The following is a 25,967-nucleotide window of genomic DNA, read 5'->3' on the forward strand; positions in this document are numbered from 1 at the left end:
TAACTTTTTCTGACATCGGTCTGAGGCAAGAAAAGTTTCCCCAACGGGGTACTTAGCTTTAATGAAGATTTCGGATTCCAAAATATTCGTAATTCAGGAGCTGGCCGACCGGCACTTGCAAACTGCTTCTGCTTCGGGCACCGCGCGGCAAAAAAGACTGGACAGCATGGCGTCGGCTGTGTCTTATATACTCTGGCCTCACTGACGTCAGAAGAGAAAGCGACGACAACCGACGCCGGACCAAGACTTTGGAATTCGGCCGACCGAGGGACCGCCTAACGGCAGAGAACCCCATCTGTGATTACTGCAGCTGTATGCACGATGAATATCAACAGAGTGACTTATCTTTTTGTGGATGATTTAAAACTATACAGTTCATCAGATTAGGAACTGAAAGCACTACTGCAAATGGTCAAATTATTTTCAGATGATAGAAGAATGCCATTTGGTCATGATAAATGTGCAAAAGCAACCATTAAAGCAGGAAAGCTGCAGCACCAAGAAAACATCAGCCTGGGACAGGCATGTGATATAAAAGATCTTGAGCAAGAGGTAACGTATAAATATTTGGGAACTGATGAAGGATCAGTAAAACATGAAGAAATGCCAATAACACCTAGTAAGGAATACTTTGGAAGACTAAAATGAATACTGAAAAAAATGCTGATATCTAGGAACAAAGTCCAAGCTATAAACCAATTTGCTCTTCACGCCAAAACTGAAAGTTAGGACAGGAACAACTGGCTTCAAAAGGGATTGGATCAGCTGGACATGAAAACAAGAAAGATGCTTCATGCTTATCAAATGATTTATAAAAATCACTGTATACCAAGATTATATATTTCCCCATTCTGAAGGAGGTATGGGCCCCCTCCTCGAAACTGATTACATGTATAGATCTCCAGTCGTACGAGTGAATACATATTTGCTGACCTCACAAGACACAAACATAGTGAAAGTTTTAAAATATGAAGAGAATAAGTTTAAGATGATGTCCCTGCTTTATTTCGCAGAAGCATATCTGTGTCAAGCAGGGATGAAAATCAAACCAGAAGTAGATAAAAATCAGGCAGCAACTGAATGTGCCATAAAGCAAAAGAAAGAATACAAGGCGAAGGATTACATGAGAAGGCAAGAAATGTGTAAAATGCATAAATATAGTTGCATGTACAGAAAAACTCTGAACAATCTCAAGCTGATAAGGATCGAACGCAGGAAAGGTTAAGCAGAGGTCAATTTAAACCAAAAGTTAATACTGGCAACCCAAGACAGTGGAATATGTTACACGTTAGTTTACAAAGTCCACTGTACATGTGAGAGAAACAGACAAATGTAGGCTTTGTAAAAGAGAATTGGAAACGGTTGCACATCTTGTTGCTGGTTGTGATACACTAATGGCAGAAGGAATGTATACTGAAATACATAACATGGCAAGACTGTTGCGCTCGGGATTGTGCAAACACTAATACTGAAGTAGCTGGAAAACACTGCAAACATATGCCACAGAGCATTATAGAAAATGATTAAGTTTATATCACATGGGATCACCCATTACCAACAGTTCAAAAAATAGATGTGAGAAAACAAGACGTAGCAGTCCATGAAAAGAAGGAAAAAGTAGCATTGATCACTGAAATTGCTACACCCAGTGACTAGTGTCTTGCATATACAGAGAGACACAAAGTCATAAAATACCTGGATTTCCAGGCAGAAACAAGGCCAATGTGGAAGAATACAAAGACAGTTTCAATAGTAGAAGGAGCAATGGGTCTAATAAAAAAGAATTTAAACAAAACAGTGTAAGAAACTTCTCTGTGTGGAAGATTTTCAGTCCATATATCTCTAGTTAATCACTGTATATTAATCAGATCAGACAATAATAGTAGAAGTAGTGAACTTAAACTCATCAAGTCAAAGCAAAACAAAAAATAATAGAAAATATATAATTGTACAGCATTACTAAGTATTTGAAAGTAATCCAAGTAAGGCAGGCAGTTTCCAGTCGAAAATCCTTTATTAAGTACACAGACAAGCGATCCAAGTAAAACAAAAACAGAGTAATAACTTCCTCACAAGCTTTCTAAATATATATATATATATATATATATATATATATATATATATATATATATACACTTTTTATCAGGCATGGGAGTGGTTTATTGTGCTTTAAAACAGTGTGTTATTAGTACACGTTAAATTCACATCACTTCCCCCATCAGTGTGACATTCGAGCTGATCCTGCCCTACTTAGTAGCTGTCATAATAATATAACCCTTATGTACTTTAAATAAAATTTATAATGATGTAGTACCGCTTATTTAAGTAGATTAAGTCTGTGATTTTACCCAAGACAATATACTACATGGCTGGAAATATATCAATCTTGGTTCATTTGGCAATCAAAAAAAATATATAAATATATATACATATACATTTTGCATGTAAAAAATCAATTTCTATTTTCGTAACCTATTGTTAACAAAGATCACTTCTTCAGGTCTGTGTACAAGTGCCCTAAAAACTATCTATAAAAATATATATAAATGTATAATTAGTTAGCATTGTTATTACACATCTTTCTGAATAAAGTGGAAAAAAGAACCAGAAAAAATGTATGCATGATGATGGAAACAAAATATACACTTAAATTACAACTGATTTAAAATGGTATTTAAAGCCAACTGGTAGAATAAAATAAAATAAAATACAATTAGCCACGTAAACAATGTGGCAATTTTCTAAGTTTCAGTGCACTTCTAATTGAAAAGTAGTAGTTTAGTCCAGGCTTCCTAAAAGAGTTCAGCTTTAATTGCCACAAGTTCATGTTTCTCCAGAATATTCGGGATGTCTCCTTCAAGATCACCCATGTCTATGCGATCTAGGATCTGGAACTTAAAACCTGTGTGTCTTTTATGAAGAGAAAGTTGTTTGGCTAGTGCATTATTTTACATCCAAAAAAAGAAAAGAAAAAAAAAAGATAAAGAATTCACAATCATACTTGGATATGTTACCAATACGTGCAACTCTGTATGAACAGCAGGAGTAGTCACTACTGGGCACATTGCAGGTGTTGCAAAGAGCACTTCTGGCCAACATTAAAGACTGAAACAACACTAATTTTGTGAACTTTAATCATACTTTTCCTTAGGAATGGGGGTTTATTCCTGCCATGGTATTGTATACCCAGAAGACTTGAAGAAATTAAAACAAGAGCCACCACTCTACTGGCAGATGGTGTGATTATGGAAGCATACAGGATACACAGTGATCTGCATACACGAAGCCTCCTAGGAAACATTCCAACAGCAACGATCAGTTAAGCTTACACAGGTCTTGCATATCTGGTCCCACTGTAAGCCCCAAAACGGTATTGCTTTTGTCCAAGTTTGTCATTCTTTACAACATGAAATATCCAACGAGCATACACCGTAGTGTTCTATTCACATTTCAGGATGACATGCCTGGAAGTAACAGTACATACTTCCTTGCCCTCTACTGCACTCAGGTTATGGATCCTTTCAGGATGGAGTAAGCAGCAGGAAATACCCTAAATATCAATGTCCATCTTCTCTAAATGAGATGCATTACATGACTGGGCATATCAGTGGTGTTAACTGTATGCTCCTTTACTTCATCCTTTAGTTCATAGGTTCATAGATTAGTACTAAGCCAACTTCCCTTGCGAGCCATTTTAAGCCTAGCCAATTGTCCCTTCATGAGACTCAAATGCGGCACCTTGTGTTTGTAAGGCAAACACCTTAACCATTAAGCCACCCTCCCAACCCAGTGTCGTAACCGGTGCTGCTTGATGAGGGTCATCTTGATTAGCTTTTCTCTGTGACTGTGGCTGTACATAATAGCTCTGGCCCTACAAGCCATCTTCCTTTTATAAATGCAAGCCAATACTTATGGGTTTTGGTGGACCACTTTGCAGAACAAGTACTCAGCCATTATTACATTCCTTCTCTTACTGGAGGGCTGTCACTGCACTTCCTGCCAACCTGTCCACATAAGCATTCTATAGTTTTGTTGCTGGGGTCTGCTGTGCCAGGGCTTGACTGTTCCAATCCATGTCTCCTGTAGTTTATGCATCCACTCACACAGTGCTGCGCTGTTTGTTTTCCAGTTGGTGCAGCAGCCTGCTTTCCACTGTGTCCTCTTATCTACGCAAGCTGTATGTCAGGAAAGCATATGTATTAAAAGACTGCAAGACTCCTCATTCCCTTCACTATCCTATTCATCAGTGACGTTTTGTCCAAACTACTACCTCCGAGGGTCCTTTGACCTTTGCTTTGGTGAGTATTCAGACAACATTGTCAGTGTTAACTCAGCCTCATACAAGGGGCCACTTACACTGCCTACACAGCTGGGCTTTCAGTTAATTTTTTGTTCAATGCTGGCAGACTCTGCTTTTTGGTCAACTGGGGTCAGTGCTGTAGCTTCTGGGAAAACAGAGTGTGACCTTGCTGTCCAAATCCTGAATAGTCACTGATCTTTCCTATTGTATTATTACCTACTTAGTCACTGACCAGTCCTACTGGATTATTTCATACTTCGATAAGAGGATTGCTCCATACAGTTCTTAGCACAAGTTTTTTATTTAAAAATGGGATGAATCTAACTTGCTGATCTGGGAGGGGGATTAGGTTTAAAACAAATTGTTCCTGACAGCACTATGAGCTTTTTCAAAATTCAGGAGCAAACCTTCTTGTAAACAAAGGGCCTTAAGTAACCATATGGGCTCAGTGTTCTGTTTCAATAACCTGTACAATGGATACTGTCAGAAAACAGAGTATGGTCCCTCAAACATCTTTTCTACAGACTATTTTTAATGCATCCATTTAACAGTCATTTTAAGACACTGTCAGTAAATATGCAACACTTCTACAATACCTACCTCTCTGGAAAACATTTCCAAGCAATTTTCACTAGAAATGGAAGGAATAATGAGAACAGATGGATGCAGCCCACTCTTTCGGAAGTATTCTTTATTTCAAAACATGCAGCACTGCTCACATTCCTGAATGTGATCTTTATTTTGCAACATTCAACTTATTCATCTTGTAAGCAATACTTTTTCTCTTAATGAATTTAAACAGATATGTTTTGAACAATTCATGCCCTTATTTTGGGTTACTGGTGCTAATTTCAGTCATCAAGCTCAGCTGTTTTCATTTTCGCTGTAATGCTAAAGCTGTTGCTTTTACACCCTATAATTCATTTACTGAACTGCCAACCTGAAAGAAACCAAAGCACTAACCCAGGTGAGCAGAGAAACAATATCAAGCACAGATTTATTCTGCAGGGTAAAATGAAGAAATTAGCATACACAACAGAAAAAATGGAAAGAAAAGTGAAAAAAACAATAAAAATTTTGCAACATATGTCCATTAAACCATTAAGGACCTACCTGTGACTAACGACACCAGCATCTGCAAGAAGCTCAAATATTCTCACTAGTTGAACTCGCAAAACATCTCGGCGCCTGCGCCGTTTCATATTCTGTTTGACAAAAACATAAAAACAGAGTTATGATACATATAGCTTACGTATAATACTAATTCTTCTACTATGAATAAAATACATATACAAGCAACAGGTACTATTTAAGGGCACAGGCTGGCAAAAAGAATGCTGGTACTTTTTGAAAAACAATTTTACAGGCCTATATTTCGGAGTGATTTAAATATTAGGCCCTTCCTCAAAATTAGAGTTAGACTAGATGGATTTTCATTTCTTTCAAGAATCTTTTGATGGTGCAATTGAAGGTTAACCTTCGCTAATCTTCACCATCTTATATTTTGCCCTTCTTAGCAGACTTCATGACATCAATCTTAAATAAAAAAAAAAAAAAAAAAAATGAAAAAAACACCAAACATAGAAAAAATATTAATTGTAATTGAGTGGGTAAAACAGCAATTAAACAACCACTGTATTTTTAAATATGATTTTTCTCTCCATGCCTGCCAACCAACAAACCTCACTGTATTGGGCTTCAGCACATTCGTTTCCTCACTACAAGCGAGTCTCCTGAATGAGTGCCATCTAGAAAGACCATATGACTAAGCAGCCACACAGGATGTCTGGATACTTGCCAATATCCTGTTTATTTCCAATTAGGCTCTAAACACACCTCTAGTGGCTGACATGAACTTCCATAACATTACAGGACCTCTTACACCACACCCCAAATGAGTGCATGCCATCACCACAACACATAAAAGAAGACCCATCATCACTGGCATGGCAGAGCCAAAGCCTACCTTCCTGGCCATTTTCGTGCCTTGCAAACCTTAGTTTGTTTGGTGGCAACTGGTCAAAGAGCACCCACCACTCCCTCCAACAAAGAAAGGAAAGTTATCACTAGCAACCAATGTACCTCCCCCCAAGCTCTCAAAAGTAACTAAGCCACTATGGATACCTGGGTTATTTATGTCACAGTAAAGGCTTCATCCTACTCTACAGAGTCAGGTCCTTTGAAATTGTTTTAATTCTCTTCTAAAGTTGAATGAGCACAAGCCACTACACATACACAAAAATAGCCCACTTCTGATAATGCATATTAAGAGTGGCAAAAAAAATCATAAGGCAGCTCCTATAATGCAGATAATATATGCATGCCTTGAGGTAATAGAGAATGCAGGCATGAGAGCAGTGCTGGTCTTCATAGGGACAAAGTGTCTACCATGGAAATCAGTCACAAGGTGAAACGCAAATGTTATGATTTACTATATATATATATATATATATATATATATATATATATACATACATATATATATATATATATACACACACACACACACATACATACATATATAGATATAGATATAGATATATATATATATATATATATATATATACACACACACACACACACCTATATTTACAATATTTCCTGAGAAAAACAAAACGCAGAAGCAAAGTTGCTCATGTCTGGGATATACAGAATGCGAATGCCTAGATAATCAGCACCAGAATCACAGGCTAATATAAGCTGTGACTCAGACCATCCAAGTTCAACTAGCAGTTCAGGTGTCTGCTGGAGATGGCACACTGAAGGACAGGAATGATTAGGCTTAAGCTCACATGCTGCATGCAGCAATCCCACACACAGACTGTAGATCACAAAAAGTGCTGTGTAAAAGGTAGCAGGGCCATGACTATGTTGCATGAACCAGTATGAATGTCAACTGCAAGGACCACAGCATGCCACCTCTTGGACACTATAGGGATGTGCAGGAGACTGACGGGTTAAAGGAAATAAAACCTCCAGCAACCGCTTGAATGATAATTCCTTTGACTGGCTGTCATCCCCTTGCTTGTTTGGTGTGGCAAGTGGTTAAAAAGCACCACCATCCTCCTGCCCAAAGAAAGGAAAGCTGTCACTAGCCACTAATCTCAGTAGAATGGACTAATTGTTAGCAGAGAACATGACGGTTAGCAGGTGGAAAAACATCAAGTGTTAATAGTATTATTTTCATTAATATGAAATGATAAAAACATAAAAGCTTGTTTTCATAACAAAGGGAAACCAGATAATCACAACCTTATGAAAAAAACTGTTCTTGGGAGGCTGCCTTCTGTACCTTTCCAATGTGTTAAAAAATCACATTTTAAATCATTTTAATCATAAAAACTGGCCACAACAAACACACAAAATGAATTGTTACCTCAGGTCTTCTTTCAAGTGCTTCTTTAATTATAGGATGCAATTCTTCTATTAGCTCTCTGTAGTCAATATAAAGAAAGAATAAAATAGAAAAAGTAACACTGACGTAAGCACTCCATGTTTGCTAAACAACGACAAAAAAAGATATTACCATATTCTAAACAATACTGTTGTTTGTATTGCAATTATCAGAATACATGTCTTGGAGAGAAATCATTGTAATACAAAAACATAATATCTGGGGTTTAATTCCTCTGCTAAATAATTTCATTGGATATAACTTTTTTCCAATAGTAGCACATTCTCTGTGAGGAATCAGGACAGGTCTTGCACCCTGTTTAGGTACTGTTGGTGGCCCCCAATGCACTGTTGTACCTGTTCCATCATGCCTGTATTTGTCTCAGTGATGGATGCTTATGATACATAGATAGCTGCATTTATGTAAATTACTGTACACATGAATTAATATAGAAGATAATGAATAGCTTGCACATAACTTGGTAATATGAAAACAATAAGAGAAGACATTGATTACATAATAAACAAAAAAAAACCTGTTTAGGTAACTACATTTCCTGAAATAGCTGCTCTGGAATCAGAAAACGGTAAATGGCAGAATGACATCCTGGCTTCAGCAGGAAGGAGAAGAGAAAGAGTTCTGGTATTTAAGCTTTTGAAAGTAAGAATACCAAAAGACGTTACTGCAATAAACTCCCAGAAGAAGAAAAAAATTATGCAGGACATTTAAATTTTCCTAAATATCTGATCTGGAATTACAAAATACAAGACAACATAAAAATGAATCAGTAAAAATATACAAATCAAAGAAAGTATTCTTCAGCCACAAATTTCTGAAGAGCGGTATCCAGTAATGTAAACTGTACAATGCATATAAATTTCTCTGTGTATAATCTGGCCTAAAGTTATAACATGTCTAAAGAATGTAAATAACTTTAGAAATAAGTTAATTTGTGTCATCCCCAATCTGGAAATGTGAAATGAAGCCCTGATGAAAACATTACAAATGATAGACAAATATGGCAAGAACATCCTATATATTTTTTTTTTGCATCTTTATCTTCCTATCCATTAAAACGGCACAGTATGAGGCAGAGTTCCAAAAAGGTGCTCTTGTGCTATTATTTCCAAGTCAGTCGGTAATGACAATTCCATGCAATATTCTTGAGAAACTAACCAGTCCTAACAAAAATATTGAGATATCCCAACAGGGGATGAAGTCAGCATAGACTTTATGCTCTCATTAAAAACTATACTGATATTTTAAGCACAGTAGAGTCGATTATCCAAAGTAATTGGGACCTAGGGTAGTTCAGATACTCAAACTGTTCGAATAATCAAACATATACATTAACCAGATAAAAACTTCTAAAAATTTTTTGATGAACATTAATCAAGAAAGATAAATTTATTGCAAGTACAAACTGGTATAGTGTATTATTGTAGTACAAGCTTGTATTGTCGGATGGAGCAGTGGTGCAGCGGTAGCACTGTCGCCTCACAGCAAGAGGTTCTCCAGTTCAATTCTCGGCTGGGGTGCCTTCTGTGTGGAGTCTGCATGTCCTCCCTGTGTTCGTGTGGGTTTCCTCCGGGTGCTCCGATTTCCTCCCACATTAAAGACATGTGTCTGGAGCATTTCTCTCCGGGCCTCCGCTGAAAACTGGCTTCATTCCAAGTCAGACTTTCCCAGTTAACAAATATTAAATAAATAAAAAATAAAATAAAATAAAAAAAAAAACTCAAAAACATGCACAAGCCAATATGTATAACTTTTACATATTCAGATTATGATGATATGATTTTTCCTACCCCAAAATTTTGGAAGGCTGCGTTCGGATAATGGAAGTTTCAGATAATAGACGTTCAGATAATGGACTCTGAGCTGTACCTTACAAAATAACCTTCTTCTGGGAAGATTATTGTAACAGTAAACCATAACATTGTGGGAGCTCCAAAATAATACCATGGCTCTAACTGTGGAAGAAAAATGTATAAAAATCAATTCAAATAACAGTGCTAATAAATTTATGACAAGCCTACCGGTTAAGTACAGGAGGACAACACATTAATGAAAAACTTGGGCCAAGATGGTCAACATGTTTCTGGAAAGGATAACTAGTATTAGACTGGTGGAAATAAAAATATCTAGATAAGGACTAGAAGCAACATTAGAATACACTTCCTATTAAAATCATTCACATAGAAAAATCTAACAAACTATGTTGTATTATTTTAAATTTATACAAACAGATTGCTTAATCGGGGATGCAGGACTCGCTCACCTACACAATGCACATATGCAAGTTTCTGATTAATGTTTTAAAAATGTCAGGTTATTTGGCTTGTCTGTGCTTTTTTTTACCTTAAGCAGATTTGTATTTAGGCATATTTCCTCATAGTGTACATGAATAAGGTGTTTACACCTTAACAGTTGCCCTCACATTTTGAAACTGGGTTTAGCATTTCAATGAAAGGTGGCTTGGACAGTTAGTCTAAACAGTGAGTAGCCATCTCCCATTAGACGAGGCTAAATCAAGTGACTGGTGCATAAGCTCTCTCCAGCCAAGACTGGAGCAAGACAGTTGCATAAGCTCTCCCCACCCAAGACTGGAGCAGACTGGAGCAGGTGTGGTGCAAGTGTTAACCTTCTACTCTTGACTGTCTGCTCCAGTCTTGGGTGGAGAGTGCATAAGCTCTCTCCACCCAAGACTGGAGCAGACAGTCAAGAGTAGAAGGTTAACACTTGCACCACACTACCAGCCACACACAGACCTACTAACCCAGCACTGGCAAGAAATACACAAATACACAAAATCACACTCGGAGGCTCTAAATAAAAACCTGCAAAAGCATCAGAGACCTCCAAAGCAGACACCCAAACAACCTGCACCTCCCGTCACAAACCAGACAACACACAAAATGCAATCAGTGTGCCGCACAATCACAGCCCTTAAGGCGAAATAACATATCTAACACACTAGCAATAAGTGACTATAGTCAGGCACACTGACGCCCCACTCACTAGGCTGGACAAGCAGAAGGGTCCTGTTAGCTGCCTGTCAGGAGCCAGAATCTGCCACATAACACAAGTACTCAGGTCAGTCCAGAACAAGTACAAATATGACTCTGTCATTGTTCATGTTGGTGTGAATGACCGGAGACATACCTCCCTGGACTACATGAAGAGAGACATGGAAGAGCTCTCTGATCATGTAGCCCAGGCTGGTATGACCCTGACCTTAAGGAGCATCCTGCCCTCACCAAGAATGATACCTCAGTATAAAGAAAAAATGATCAACTTCAAAAACTGGCTAAGCTTCTGGTGTCACAAAGGAGATCCAGTGTCTGTCAGCCTGGGACGACATGCTCGGCAAGCCGTATTGCTTCGCAAGAAACGGCTTGCACCTGTCACCCCCAGGCTTTCGAATACTGACCAAGGCTCTTGCTGCCCCCCATAGTGTGCCTTTTTTAGGTAAGGCTCAAAAGTCAAACCCACCTCCGTAAATAGCACAATTAACAAAAAACTGAGGGTTATGCTACTCAATGCCATGAGTTTAAATCTCAAAATGCACGCACTCAAAGCACTACTCAGTATGGCGAACGTTGTCATCTGTGCAGTAACTGAAACCTTGTTCAAGGCTCCAGATTGCACCCCAGCACTACCGGGCTACAACTCATACCACACATTTCGGCCACAGAACACGGACCGAAACACAAAAGGAGGGGGTGTATCATATAAATCAAGGATACCTACACCTCCAGGTTAGTGGCGCAGCATGATACCTCTGAGATCATCCATGTGCAACTAACATTGGGCAAATCTGCAATGCAAATTGTGGCCTGCTACAGATCACCCTCCATGACCCAGGACCACCACTCCACCTTTCTGGAGACACTGGAAAACATGAAGGTCCTACCAAACACCCTGATATTGGGCGATTTCAATTACCCTACCATTAACTGGGAAAGCTACTCTAGTACAAACTCCCAGTCTCAGTGCTTCCTGGAATTCATCAACTCAAATGCCTTGGATCAACTAGTAAACTCCCCTACCACAGGTGAAAACATATTGGACCTGATCATCACCAACATGGGCGACAGGTGCTCCACACCAGAGGTCAACCCGTCACTGGTTAAACCAGACCATAAACTAATCACTCTGGGTATCCACACCCTACCACCACCCCCAACTAAGGAAACCACAGTGAAAAACTTTTCTAAAGCAAACTTTACCTTACTTAAGACAGAGGCGGTAAGTTTCACAGCCCCCACGCTAAAGGATAACGCTGCCCAAGATGCAGAAACCTTTACAAATACATTCTATGAGCACCTACAAGGATGCATGCATCGTGCCCATCCCTAGCAAAACCAAGACTCACTCCTCTAAGAGAAGGAAACCAGTCTGGTGGACCCCTGCCATAAACAGGCTATACAATAGGAGGAGGAAACTAGTTCAGAAAAAAGGCAAATCCCAAGAAGGAAAGACATCCCTGATCAGTATCAGTAAGAAACTAAGGTCCCTCATAAAATCATCCAAGGCTAACTTCGAAAGAAAAATAGCCAAGGATTCGAAAGAAAATCACAAAGCCTTCTTTAGCTATGTTAAGAATCTAAGTGGCAACTCGCAGATATGCACTGAACTAGTGCAAAATAGCATAAAATATACTGAACCTACTGATATTGCCAACATCCTGGCAGATAGATTCAATGCAAACTTCACCCCCCTCTCACCCCCAAAAGGGCTTACAACAATACTATTAAAGTGTAGTGTCCTGGAAATCACAGACGCACAGGTGAAAACAACCCTTTCAAAAGCCAAAAACACAGCATCACTGGGGCCAGATGGTGTCCCAGGCTGCGTCTTGCACGAACTACAGAACAAACTAACCTCTCACCTAAACATGCTGTTCAACCTCAGCCTCTCCACAGCCTACGTGCCCATAGAATGGCGCACAGCAACGGTTATTCAACTCCACAAAGGAGGGGCCAAAACTGACCCTGGTAACTATTGCCCCATAAGCCTGACTAGCCTGGTCTGCAAGGCTATGGAGCGCATCATCATGGAACTCATTAACATTGGGAACCTTCAAACACTTGACCCAACCCAGTTTGACTTTATTAAGGGCAGATCATGCCTACTAAACCTGGTTGACTTCTTTGAGATGGTCACCAAGGCCATTAGACGAGGGAAAGGTGGTTCACACAGCCTACCTTGACCTTGCCAAGGTTTCTACACCATTCCCCACTCGGGTATTACAGAAAAACTCACCAGCCTGAACATAAAATCCCTACGTCATGAGATGGGTTGCCAACTGGCTTACAGACAGAATTCACACGGTAAGAATAGCAGGCTCCAGGTCAGACTCTAAACCAGTCAAGTGGTGTCCCACAAGGCTCGGTCCTGAGACCCCTACTGTTCGGTATATACTTCTCAGAAGTAAAGGCAAACACAGGAGGACTATGGCTAACCAAGTCCGCTGATGACTGCAAACTGGGAGCCATAACTGACTCTCAGGCTGACACGGACATCCTCCAAAAAGGCCTTACTGAGACGGACACCTGGTGTCAAAGTCATGGCCTCAAGCTAAATGCCAAAAAATGCATAGTCATCCTGTTTGGGAAAAACAAAACACCTACGAATTACCACATAGGTGGCAGCCCCTTAATACAAAAGGTGTAATAAGAGATCTGGGGACCCAGGTAGATAGTAATCTCTCCTTTGACAATCATATTGCCAATGTAGTTAGGCAATCTTTCGATATGGCTCATCTAATTACTAAAGGGTTCACATCTAGAAATAAAGAGGTTATAGTGCCCCTCTACTCGTCACTCAGAGTACAATGCCCCACTTGGGATGTACCTCACAAGACACTTCCAACAGCTGGAAAGACCACAAAAGTACCTCAACAAGAGGATTACTGGCCTCAAACATAAGTCTTATGCAGCCCGACTCAAAATACTCCGGCTGTACTCAGCGGCATATCGCTTACTCAGAGGTGCTCTCTCTGACTTATAAAGCCATGTCCAACTCAGAATTTATGGACATGCTCCACCTAAAGAAATCCAAGTCACTGCAAGCCACGTGCTCTAGTGAGCTAAACCTTGCCACAACAATAAATAGAAAGTACAGTTTTGTACCTACCATAAATGTAGATGTTCGAGGATCCACATTGCTGCAGTCCTTACTATTGGGTAGTCCGCTGTCCAGTCAGCCCGAATACCAGAGTATATGGCTGACGTCGGTCAGGGCGCATTAGACTGACGTCAGTACGTCAGGGTACTAATGCGCATGACCGACGTCATATCCTCAGTCTTTTCTTGCCCCAGATGTCAGAAGACCCTAAAAAGACAAGGCCCAAAATACCTGCACCAAAAATATGTACAATATATACAAAATATATACAAAAATATCAGCATATAACCTCACCTACACAACCACCCCTAAACAGAGAGGGAAGGAGGGAGGTAAATTGGACTGCAGCAATGTGGGTCCTCGAACATCTACATTTATGGTAGGTACAAAACTGTACTATGTTCTTCGTTCCACATTGCTGCAGTCCTTACTATTGGGTAGAATCCCAAAGCAGAGGTAAGGGAGGCTGGCAAATCATAAAGAAGTAGGAGCTGACAACATGCCTTGCAAAACAGCAGTGGCAAAACCAGCCCTAGACTTAGAGTAGACAGGAAGGTGATAATGCTTGGAGAAAGTATGCACTGAACTCCAAGTAGCTGCCTCCAAAATATCCTTAGTTGCCACCCCCCTTAGAAATGCTGTTGAAGTGGCAGTAGCCCTAGTGGAATGAGGCCTAATCCCAGCTGGAATCTCCTTGCCATGATGGGAATAACAAAATGCAATGCAAAACCCAATCCACCTAGAAATAGTTTGTTTTGACACAGGCTTGCCCTGCGAACTCAAAGCAAAAGAAACAAACAACTGCTGAGACTGCCTAGAATCCTTAGTCCTGCTTAAATAATAACGCAATTGCCTGTGTACATCTAAAGTGTGCAAAATCTTTTCCCCTTTATTTTGGGGGTCTGCATAAAAGTAGGCAAATGAATAGTTTGGTTTAAAGCCACACTAGAAACCACCTTAGGCATAAAGGAAGGATTAGTACGTAATGATACCCTATCCTTATGGAAAATCAAAAAGGGCTCTACTGCCATAAGGGCCTGCAACTCAGACACCCTTCTTGCAGAAGTAATAGCCAACAGAAAAGCAGTCTTCCATGACAAGTATTTCAATTCAGCAGTAGCCGCAGGCTCAAAAGGTTGTAGAGTAAGTTTTTCCAACACAAAATTGAGATCCCAAGCAGGAGTAGGAGCTCATTGGGGTCTTATATTCTTTGCCCCTCTAAGAAACTGCTTGAACAAAGGATGCGAAAACAATGGTGGGTCACAATCATAGTGAGCTGAAATTGCTGCAGCATGAATCTTAATGGAAGAGAAGGACAAACCTTTGTCCAATAACTCAGTAAGATATTGAAGAGCCACACTCAAATTAGGCTCAGAAATCTCCAAATTCTTTGCTGTATTCCAAAATAAAAAACCTCTTCCATTCGTCTGCGTACACTTTCCTTGGACTAGGTCTTCTAGCTTCCATAATCACATTTAAAACTTGTTGAGGAAGTTGAGACCTGCTGTGTTTCAACACAGAATATGCCAGGCTGTTAGATGAAGAGAGTGAAGCTTGACATTGAGCAGATGACCGTCCTTCTGAGATAACAGATGAGGAATCAAAGGTAAAGGCCATGGAGGCTTCCTTACCAGACTCCTTAGTAGTGGGTACCAGTGTTGCGAGGCCAATCTGGAGCTATCAAAATCATCCTTGGCTTGTCTTGTCTGACTTTTAATAGCACCTTTGGAAGAAGAGGCAGAGGTGGAAAGGCATACACATGAAGGTTTTTCCAACTGAAAGACAGAGCATCCACTTTCCAAGCTGTGTGATGAAACCCCTTTGTGCAAAACTTTGGCAGCTGGTGGTTTAGTGGAGAAGCGAACAGATCTATGTCTGGAGTTCCCCATGACACTGTCAATTTCTGAAATACATGAAGATCCAGTTTCCACTCGTGGGGATCCATGATTTGTCTGCTTAACACATCTGCTAAGGAGTTCTGTGCTCGGCAGAAACCTTGCCTGAAGAGTTAGTTGCAAGCTTAGCGCAGTCTCCCATAAAATCATTGCTTGCCTGCATAGAGGATAAGAATGTGTTCCCCTTGCTTGTTGATGTACCACATGACAGTTGTGTTGTCTGTTAGAATCAACACCTGCCCTGGAAGAAGTAACTCCTTGAAAGCCATTAATGCAAACTGGACTGCTAACATCTCCTTCATGTTGATATGTAGATGCTGTAGTCTGGCAGGCCACTTGTCTTGTATCCACTTTCCATTCAGATGAGCTCCCCAAGCAATGTCCGAGGCATCTGTCGTTAAAATCTGACTCGCCTCTGGCGGGTCACAGAGAGTCCCTTGTTTAGGTGACATTCCTGAGCCCACCACAAAAATTCTTTTGAAGGCAAGGTATTATTTGAATGACAGTGTCCAAATCCTGGCAGTGCTGTGTCCATACATTTTTGAGATACCATTGTAGCTTCCTCATATGCAGTTTGGCATTGGGAAGCACCAGAATACAAGATGCCATGAACCCTAATGCTTGAAGGACTGTCCTTGCAGTCAGCACGGACTGATGAGATAGTTGATGGAAGTAAAGTGATAGACTCTTTTGTTTGTCCAGGGTTAAAAGGCCATCTGGGCTGCTGTATTCAGTCTCACACCCAGAAAGCACATGTCTTGAGAGGGTACTAGACTGGACTTTATTTCGTTCACAGAATACCCTAGGCATCTTAGCACTGCTATAACATATTCCAGATGCTGTAGAAGGTCTTCCTTTTCTTGAGCCAGAATCAGGCAGTCGTCCAAGTAAGGATAGATTTGAATTCCTTTTAGCCTGAAGTAAGCTATCACTCGAGCCAGAACCTTTGTGAATACTCTGGGCAGTAGATAAGCCAAAGGGCAATGCAGAGAACTGATAATGAGAATTTCCAGCTCGAAACGCAGATACTTCCTGCAACTCAGTCTTATAGGCACATGAAGGTAAGCTTCCTTGAGATCTAAAGTTACCATCCAGTGATCTTTGCCCAGCAGAGGTAAAAGCTGTTGTAACGTCAACATCTTGAACTTGGGAATGTCCAGATAAGTGTTGAGGATAGATAAATCCAAAATTGGTCTCCACGTGTTCCCCTTCTTTGGTACTAGGAACAGGCGAGAATAAAATCCTAGGCCCCTTTCTGATACAGGGACTGGCTGAATGGCCCCTATTTGGAGTAACTGAGAAATTTGCTTGTGAGCCTCTTTCCTTTGTGGAGGAGGAACGTCTGGCATGCCTTTGAAAGGGGGCAATGTATGGAAATAAAACCTGTAACCGTGGTGAATGATATCCAACACCCATCTGTCTTGCGTAATTAAATCCCAATTTTCCTTGAACAGAGACAGTCTTCCTCCCAAAGGAGCTGCCAGACGAGAATCTACTGGCAGCTGAAAAGGCAGGTCATTGGGTCTGTTTTGAAAGGACTGACCCCTGCCCTCACCAGAAGTCTGAGCAGGTGAACTCCCTGTTCTAGGCCTAAAAGAACCTTGAGCTCTGCCCCTACCACGTCTAGACCTACCCCTAGACTGGGAATCATAAGCAGGATATGTCCATCCCTTAGTAGGCCAATTTCTACTAAACTTGGTGGCTGCACCTGCAAAAATCTTTAACAGTTTGCATAGACTTAGCTTTGTCCTCCATTTTCTTTAAAACTGCTTCCACAGGCGAACCAAACAACACATCAGACTGTAAAGGAGCATCCAAAATCCTTGTCTTAACATGCTCAGCTAAATTCTGATCCCTCAACCAGGCATGCCTGCGAAGAACAGAACTAGTGGCAGCCACCCTCGAGGAGGCCTGTACAGCATCAAAACCACATTGCAAAGAATGCTTACCCACTTGTTCAGACACATGAACTAAATCCAGCAACTCTTTACACTCAATACCTTCCGCCAAAGCATCCACCTTAGATTTCAGTTGTGAAAGGAGATAATTTTGATATTTAAGCATGTGAAACTGACAATTCAACGCCCTCATGGCTAAAGTGGAAGAAGTATACACTTTCTTTCCCCATCTATCCAAAGCCCTTGCCTCTTTATCAGTGGGAACAGGGTTTTTAACCACAGAGGCCTTAACACCTTAAGGTCCCTGAGAAACAGTTTCGGGTCTGCCCTAGGACTCTTAAAAGATACTTATGTGCTTCAGGCACCCTATAGTACCTATCAGGTTTAACAGGAGCAGGAGGCAAAGAATCAGGCTTCAGCCAAGCCTCTGCAAAAACATCTGCCACCACATTCAACACAGGAGGTATAGCTAAGGGCCTATGCTGGGGCAAAACAAGAATTCCCTAAGCCTTTTCCTGGAATCAGAGTAATCCTGGCCTTCCCATTTAAAGTGCTCCCTCATGGAATGCAGAGTCTCTGAAAATGAGAAATCCTCAGGAGGAGAAGCTGTAGGAGTGGAATCATCCACATCAGAATCAGAATAAGGAGGATACTCCTGCAAATCTTCAGAAGACTCAGAAGCCTCTGAACACTGTTCAAAACTATCAAACTCGGTTCCACCCTAGGCCTCTTATCAGGAGGGGCATAGAACCTCTAATCATAGTAATCAAATCTTCTGCCATTTTAAGCATATGTTTCTTAGGCACAGAACCTGAAATGCTAGGAGAAGCCCCCACTGAAGCTGAACTTGGCCTACCTCTCAAAGAAGTTTTGGCAACAGAAGGAGAGGCCCTAACTACCTTGGGAAGAGAGGGAAGAACAGTTACCTGAGAAGCCCCTCAGCCTGGCCTACCTCCTGAGAAGGCACATCCTGTAACAGTAAAGTCTCTGCCTGAGACTCCAAAGAAACTCCTGGCAAAACCTCTGGCTCCACTGAGCCTTCTAAAGAACCGACGTCCGGGACTGCCGGTTCATCAACCCTAGGCTTCGCTGTTTTGTCCTTGCGCTTCTTGGACGAAGCGGGCGTCGGAGCATCCGGCGGCATTTTATAATTACACGCTTCCCAAACACTAACCTGGCACAGTCTAACCGTCTCTTAATAGTGCGTTTGTTAAACCTAGCACAAGAACGGCATCCAACAACGTCGTGCTCAGGCCCTAAACAAGGTATACACAAGGTATGGTAATCCCTATGAGGTATCTGTTTCCCACAAGAAATACAGTTATTCACTTTTTCTGACATCCGGTTAAATACTGAGGCAAGAAAAACCAAAATGTTCCCAACGGGTACTTAGCCAACTCTGATTCGGTCTGAAACTCCGGCTTCGGAAATATTTCAGAACGCCAACCTGCACTCGCAAAACTGCTTCTGCATCGGACCATGCGGCAAAAAAGACTGAGGATATGACGTCGGTCATGCGCATTAGTACCCTGACGTACTGACGTCAGTCTAATGCGCCCTGACCGACGTCAGCCATATACTCTGGTATTCGGGCCGACTGGACAGCGGACTACCCAATAGTAAGGACTGCAGCAATGTGGAACGAAGAACATCATGCTGGAGGGATAGACTCCTGTCACAGAGACTCCCCATGCTTTGGAACAAAATTCCAAACTACATTAGGCAGAGCCCCTCACTAACGCTGTTCAAGAGAAACCTTGACGAGTGGATGGGTAACAGAAAATACACCCTGGGATCACTTCATTGGCTCTGCTTGACAGAGGAACAGTTAATTAATCAATGGGGTGGCGAAAGCAGACACAATCTGGCTAGGCTTATAAATGCCCTCGGGCAGATAGCCTAGTACCTACCTATGAACCTATGAGGTAACCTGAACATCTGAAGGAAAAAGGATGTTCAAACTTGTTGCAGATGTGTACAACCAGGGTGTGAGCATAGTGATTTACACTGACATTAACTGCTGAACTAGGACAGTCAGTCTGCAGCACAGTACATATTCTTTCATGTAGCTAAGGAAATGTTTGAGTATGTGCATGCATGGGGGGAGGAAGGCTGCAATAAGCTCTTCTATACATGGCTGATGGCTATGAGCTGCAGTACATTACTGCAGCCATTATTCATTCGATCAAAGATATGTGGTGCAAACAGTCAATAAATTGGATGCAACAAGTAAGCACCATGTGTATGTGGGGGAGGCTACAATAGGCTACACAATGTCTCAGTGAGATGAAATATATTGTGGCCATTATGTAGTCATTCATTTGATCACAAATGGGCATCTGAGATACACAGTCAGAAATGTGCCTGAAATTGGGGGGCACATCTGCATGTGAAATGGAGAGTTGCACTATGCATTCCTGACTGGATACCGGCTGTAAGAGGAAAGACATTACTGTGGTCAATTTTTGTTTATTCATTTCATTACAATGAAATATTTTAGGTGTACACATTCAGTAAAGTGGTTGCAAACAGTGGGTACATTCATGTGTGAATGCAAAGGCATGCATGTGTGTTGAAGTCGGCAGGCTGCACTAAGTGCATGATAGTAGTGAGCTGAAGTGCACAACTGAAGTAATTTTCATTTGATCACAATCACACTTCTGAGCTATACTTAGAGTGGGTGAAACCGCTGTGTGTGTTATGCTGGAGGAATGTGTGCCCACATGTGCAGGGGGTTCTAATAAACTGCTCTGTCTGACAGTAATGCACTAAATACATCACTGTGGCCTTTGTCTATTCCTTTGATCACAACCAGGCCTCAAGTATACAAACCGTAATAAAAATAGATGCATCTGGCAGGCAAACAGGAAGTCTTGAAACTGATGCCTGCAAATATTTAATCATAGTTAAACCAATGCTGATCTGGCTTGAAGTTGCAATAAAGATATCACAAATGCCATGCCAAGAAAAACTGACTTTAATAGTGTCATTACAGTTGATGAAAGGGTATCTTTCACGTGATTACCACATGGAACTTAAAATAGTAACACACAAATATGACATCCTGACTGTCCATGAAATAAAACAAACTTCAAACAGCTTTAAACTACAGTCTGCCTGCAATTTTATGAAGTACCACTGCATCCTTGGACCTCCATTTTAAGCAAATATCTGGCAATTTTTTTAAACCTTCAGCTCAATCTCTGAATATTCCTAACCTAAATGGCGCATGCCCGCACTTTACAATTAATTCCTAGCTATGCTTTATACATTTGCTGTAAAATATTTATGCCAGTCAAGGATAACCATTCTACTGCATATGAACATCAGTTTGTGTGTTTCATGGATTTCAACACATCAGTTCTAGTGTACTTTAATAAGCAATGGCACTTTTTCCTTAGAACCTGCATATCTTGCCAGTATCATTTTTTTTCAATAACATAGCTCTAAGTCATTTTCAGCATGATGACTGCAATAAACTTAACAGAATTTTGAATTTAGCTGTGGTACTACTTTGGCTCAAATTAACATCCTGATCCAGGCATATGAGACTGGGCCTTAAAGCTAGCATGACTTTTAGCTGAAATTAAGAAAGGAAAGGAGTACATGGTGTCTTGCCTCCTTTTCTTCAGCTTTCATGTACTAAGGTGTAACTCACTCACATGTGAGCACAGTATTTCTTACTGGTACCATTTGGAGCATTTGCTGGAACTAGTTATTTGATTTGTTTGATACCTTTTCACTTTTGAACAACTACAGTGTACTTTGACATTAAGAAGACTGTGCTTGCAGTTCTAGTGGCAGTAGAAAGGTAGCCTGAACAGTCCTAGTTGAGAAGCAGACAAGGGAGCTTAAAGTGAGAATTACTTGTTGTAGCTAGTTGGCACCCCTTCACATTTGGCTAACCAAACTGTGTTTTTACATTATGAAGACGAATCTGCTATTCTAGTTGCAGTAGTAAGGAAGCCTGGTCTGTCCAAATAGGAAAACACACAAGAAGGCTTGATATGAGAAAGTTTCAGCAGAAGAGGGCTTCTTATAGACTTAGTCTAGTGACAATCAGCACTTGAGAGCTACCTTTTCTGTACTTTTACACTAAGAAATTCCAGGATAATCCATCTTCTGACAGAAGGTGTTTACCTGGTCTCTCTGAGCTGGGAAGCACTCCAGGCAGCACAAAGCATAGTAGTTTATTAAGCCTAAGGGCAAGGGAGTTACTTTTCAGCTTTTTTTCTCTCTGCTATAAATTAGGCACATGTCCATGGACCTGTTCATTATGCAGTGGTGGTTAGTGATATCCTGTATAGTAACACACATATAAAGCTAGTACTTAGGACTTTAACCTGTAAAATAGAAAGGCATGGAGCTAAGCTTAGGGCAGCCAGTAGGCACATCAAATAACACATCCGATTACAAAACTATCTAAAATCTAGCTTTAACCCTACACACCAGTTATGTAACCCTGTAAGACCCCAAGAACTACAGACCCATCACTATGACAAGTCTAATAAGCAAAGCTATGAAATAAATTATCATGGAAATAATCTAAAAGGACACTGGCAGTCAGACACTGGAACAATCCCAGTTGGTCTTGCTTACTTAACTAGGTAGACTTTTTCGAGGGGGTGACCAAGGTAATGGATGAAGGGGAAAATTGTGCATTCTGTCAACTAAGAACTGGCCAAGGTGTTTGATACAACACTCCACTCAGATATTTTTGACAAACTCTCAAAACTAGGCATAAATCCCTACAAAACTGGATGGGTTGCTGGCTGGCTCACAGGATCGAAGATGCCAGTATCAGTGAGACTGACCTGCTTCAGTTTGGCATCTACTTATCAGAAGTCAGGTCTAATGTCAAATCCCTCTGGTTCATCATGTTCACAGATGACTGTAAACTGGAAGTTAACAAAGACTCTCTCATGACACCAACATCCTATAAGAGGGTCCAACACAAACAAAAGACTGGTGATAAAAAATAAATTAAAACTCAATGTAAAGAAATACATTACAGTGCCTTTTTGGAAATCGCCCACCCAAGCTAATTACTCCATTAATAAAACACCCCTAAGAGCTGTCCCAATAATTAGGGATTTGAAAACATGTGTAGGCAGTAATCCAGCCTTTGACCAACATGTAGCCAAAACAGAAAATCATTCTATGTTGCCCAACTCAAACAAGGGTACGTCATCCATGCCTTCTCAGTCCTTATTAGACTCATCCCTGAGTACAATCCCCCCCTTTGGCATGTACCTAACCAAACAGTTGCAACAGGTGGAATTCCCTTAAAGGTTCCTCACCAGAAGAATCTAGAGTATGATCACCTGGTCCTACACAGAAATCCTTAAGGTCTTAACTCTATACTCAGTCTCCTACAAGTTACTGACAGGAGATCTATGCCTGGCATATAAGCCATCCTCAGATCCAGCTCTGATGGATCTCATGCATATCCACAAAACAAGCAGCACCAGAAGCACTAAATGTAAGATCCTAAACTGTGCCTGTGACATAAACAGAACACGCTACTGGAAAAAAAAGAAGTTATGTACTCACTATAACGTTTGTCTTCAACCTGTGGGTTATGGATCCGTATCTGATCTGAGCCGGCAACTTTTACTAGCATCAGCTCCGAGCTCCAAACTCCTCCCCTTACCCATAATACACCTCTAATGCCTTCCATCCCAAGATTGAGTTTGTTGAACCTTACACTGATAACCCGACCTGAAAAAATTCATACGCCAAGGTCCAAGGGAAAGGAGGGAGGGACGGTTGAAGACAAATGAAGTACAACTACTCAGATGAAACATTGTGGTGAGTACATAACTCTGTATCTGATGTAATTTACTTCATTTGGTCTTCAACCTGTGGGACAGAGTCTCCAGATACCAAACTCCTGGGAGGCCCTCATGGAAGGATATTCCGGAACACCGCGGAACCAAAGGATGCTCTCCTTCTGGAAGTCAAATCCAATTTGTAATGAGAAATAAATATATCAGATGAGGACCAAGTAACTGCAGAACAAATATCATCCAAAGACACTCTAGACCAAAAGGCCGCCGACGTAGCCATGGACCTAGTGGAATGAGCTTTCACCTGACCTGGAGGAGACATGCCTCTGTCCTTACAGACCTGCAGGATGCAGAAATCCATCTAGCTATAGTGATCTTAGAGAAGGTTTCCCCAAAAAGGGTTTATAGAAAGATACAAACAATTGATCAGACTTACGGAAATTTTTGGTCCTGTGTAAAGAGAATCATAACTGTCTATGAGCATCCAACATGTTGAGTTTATATTCCATCTTGTTAGTAAAATTAGGAAAAAACACAGGCAAATTGATGGTCTGATTGATATTGACTGGTGATGCCACCTTAGGAAGAAAGGATGGATTGGTTCGAAGGGAAACCCTATCTTTATGAAAAATCTTGTAAGGACTTTTGATGGACAAGGCCTGTAATTCTGAAACCTTTTTTGCAGAGGTGATAGTCACCAGAAAAGCTGTTTTCCAAGATAAAAATTTTAGATCTGCAGTTGCAGCAGGCTTTAAAAAACAGGGCGACCAAAGCTTGAAGAACCATAGTAAGGTCCCAAGTGGGAACAGGATTTTTGACCGGGGGGGGGGGGGTGTAGCAAAAAGGTGTCTTTAGGCTTTACACAGTCGGGAAGAGGCTAAAGAGGCAGAATTCTCACCCACATGAAAAGTTGAGAGATAGCAGCTAACTGAACTTTGACCGTAGAAGAACTAGCTTCATGTTGAAAAATATCCGCTAGAAAATCAAGAATACTGGAAATAGGAGCTGTGAAAGGGTCTAAACTCCTTTGAGAGGCCCAAAAAGAAAAAAAGTTTCCACTTGCTGTGATAAAATTTCCTGGTCGAAGACTTATGAGCAACTACCAAGATAGATCTGACTGAGGAGGATAGTCCAGGAGTCCTAGCAATCACAGGAACTGGAGCAGCCAAACTGTTTGCTTCAGGTTGTCCAGATTCGGATGAGGCACCCCCAAAGGGTATGAAATTAAATCCTGAATGAGATCTAGGATCCAAGGAAGAACCAGAGGGTGAGACCAAAGGAAGGGAAATCATACTTGGCGAGGCCAGAACAGGGCAATGAGGATAACTTTGCTCCCCAGTCAATGAGCTTTCTGTAGAAACCTCGGAATGAGAGGTACTGGTGGGTAAGCACACAGAAGACCGGGAGGGCCAAGCATGAACTAGAGCATCTCTGGGGGACTCCCCCGGCAGGGGGTTCAGAGCAAAAAACTTGCTGCACTTCGCGTTGGAAGGAGATGCGAAGAGATCACAGCAAGGTTGACCCCACTCTTTGAAGATCTGTTCCATTACTGACAGATTCAGAGACCACTCGTAAGGCATCAGAATGGTCCGACAGCCTGTCCACAAGGATGTTGGACCGTCCCGGAATGTGCGTTGCAATGAGAAAGCGACCAGTGGAGATTGCCCATTCCCACACTCTCATGGTCTTGCGACAAAGGGGGTAAGATCTGGTCCCTCCCTGTTTGTTGATATACCAGACCACTGACATGTTGTCTGACTGAATAGCAATCATCCCCAGAGAAAGAAAGGCATGAAGGGCCTGCAACGCTAGAAGGACCACCCTCATCTCTGGGACATTTATGTGCAAGCTCGTCTCTATGGGGGGACCACAGGCCTTGGAATGTCCTGTCCGAACTATGCCCCCCCACCATAGTTGGGAGGCATCCATGGTCACTGTGGCTTGGGCCAGGGCTGGAACAAAAGGCTATCCCTCCAAAATGTCCGGAGAGCACATCCACCATATGAGGGACGACCGAAAGACTCAACTGAGTTGAACTGGATATGTCAATGGCAGTTCCAACAGGGACCATTGTACAGCTAGAGTCCACTGTAGAATTCTCATGTGTAACCAAGCACAGGGGAGAAGAGTTATGATCACCATCGAGCCTAAGGCCCTCAACACTGATTCTGCCGTTGGGAAATGAGTGTGGTAAATCACGGAGACATGCATCCTCAGGTTTTGAACGCTCTCAGAGGTCAGGAAAATTTTGTACTGAAGAGTATTTATCCTGGCACCAATGTAGTCTATCACCTGCACAGGATCTAGGAGAGATTTGGGCATGTTGATTGTGATCCCCAATCTCATGGCAAGAGTCAAGAAATAATCCCTGGTTTGGGAGAGAAGACGCCTAATGGGAGCAGAGAGGAGCCAATCGTCCAGGTACAGCTAGACCTGAATTCCCTGAAGCCTCAGATAAGCCACTACCACCGCCATCACTTTGGTAAACAACCTGGGGGCTGTAGTGATTGACTCGTTGCCAGAAGCGGAGGAACCTCCTAGAGCTTCTGTGCATTTTTA

General features: G+C 41.4%; 1 protein-coding gene across 1 annotated transcript in view; it reads right to left on the reverse strand.

Annotated features, from left to right (window-relative positions):
• Positions 1 to 25,967, reverse strand: part of FRYL (FRY like transcription coactivator) — a 3,917,685-nt gene that overhangs the window by 2,126,267 nt on the left and 1,765,451 nt on the right. Inside the window, exons 24-25 of the mRNA XM_044055727.1 lie at positions 7,677 to 7,734; positions 5,414 to 5,505 (exon numbers count right to left, since the gene is read on the reverse strand). Coding sequence (XP_043911662.1) covers positions 5,414 to 5,505; positions 7,677 to 7,734 — 150 coding nt within the window. The remainder of the gene's footprint in view (positions 1 to 5,413; positions 5,506 to 7,676; positions 7,735 to 25,967) is intronic.

Source organism: Protopterus annectens, chromosome 14.part0 (assembly GCF_019279795.1).
Source record: "Protopterus annectens isolate FY-2018-M chromosome 14.part0, PAN1.0, whole genome shotgun sequence".
In the NCBI taxonomy this organism is placed as follows: Eukaryota; Metazoa; Chordata; order Ceratodontiformes; family Protopteridae; genus Protopterus; species Protopterus annectens.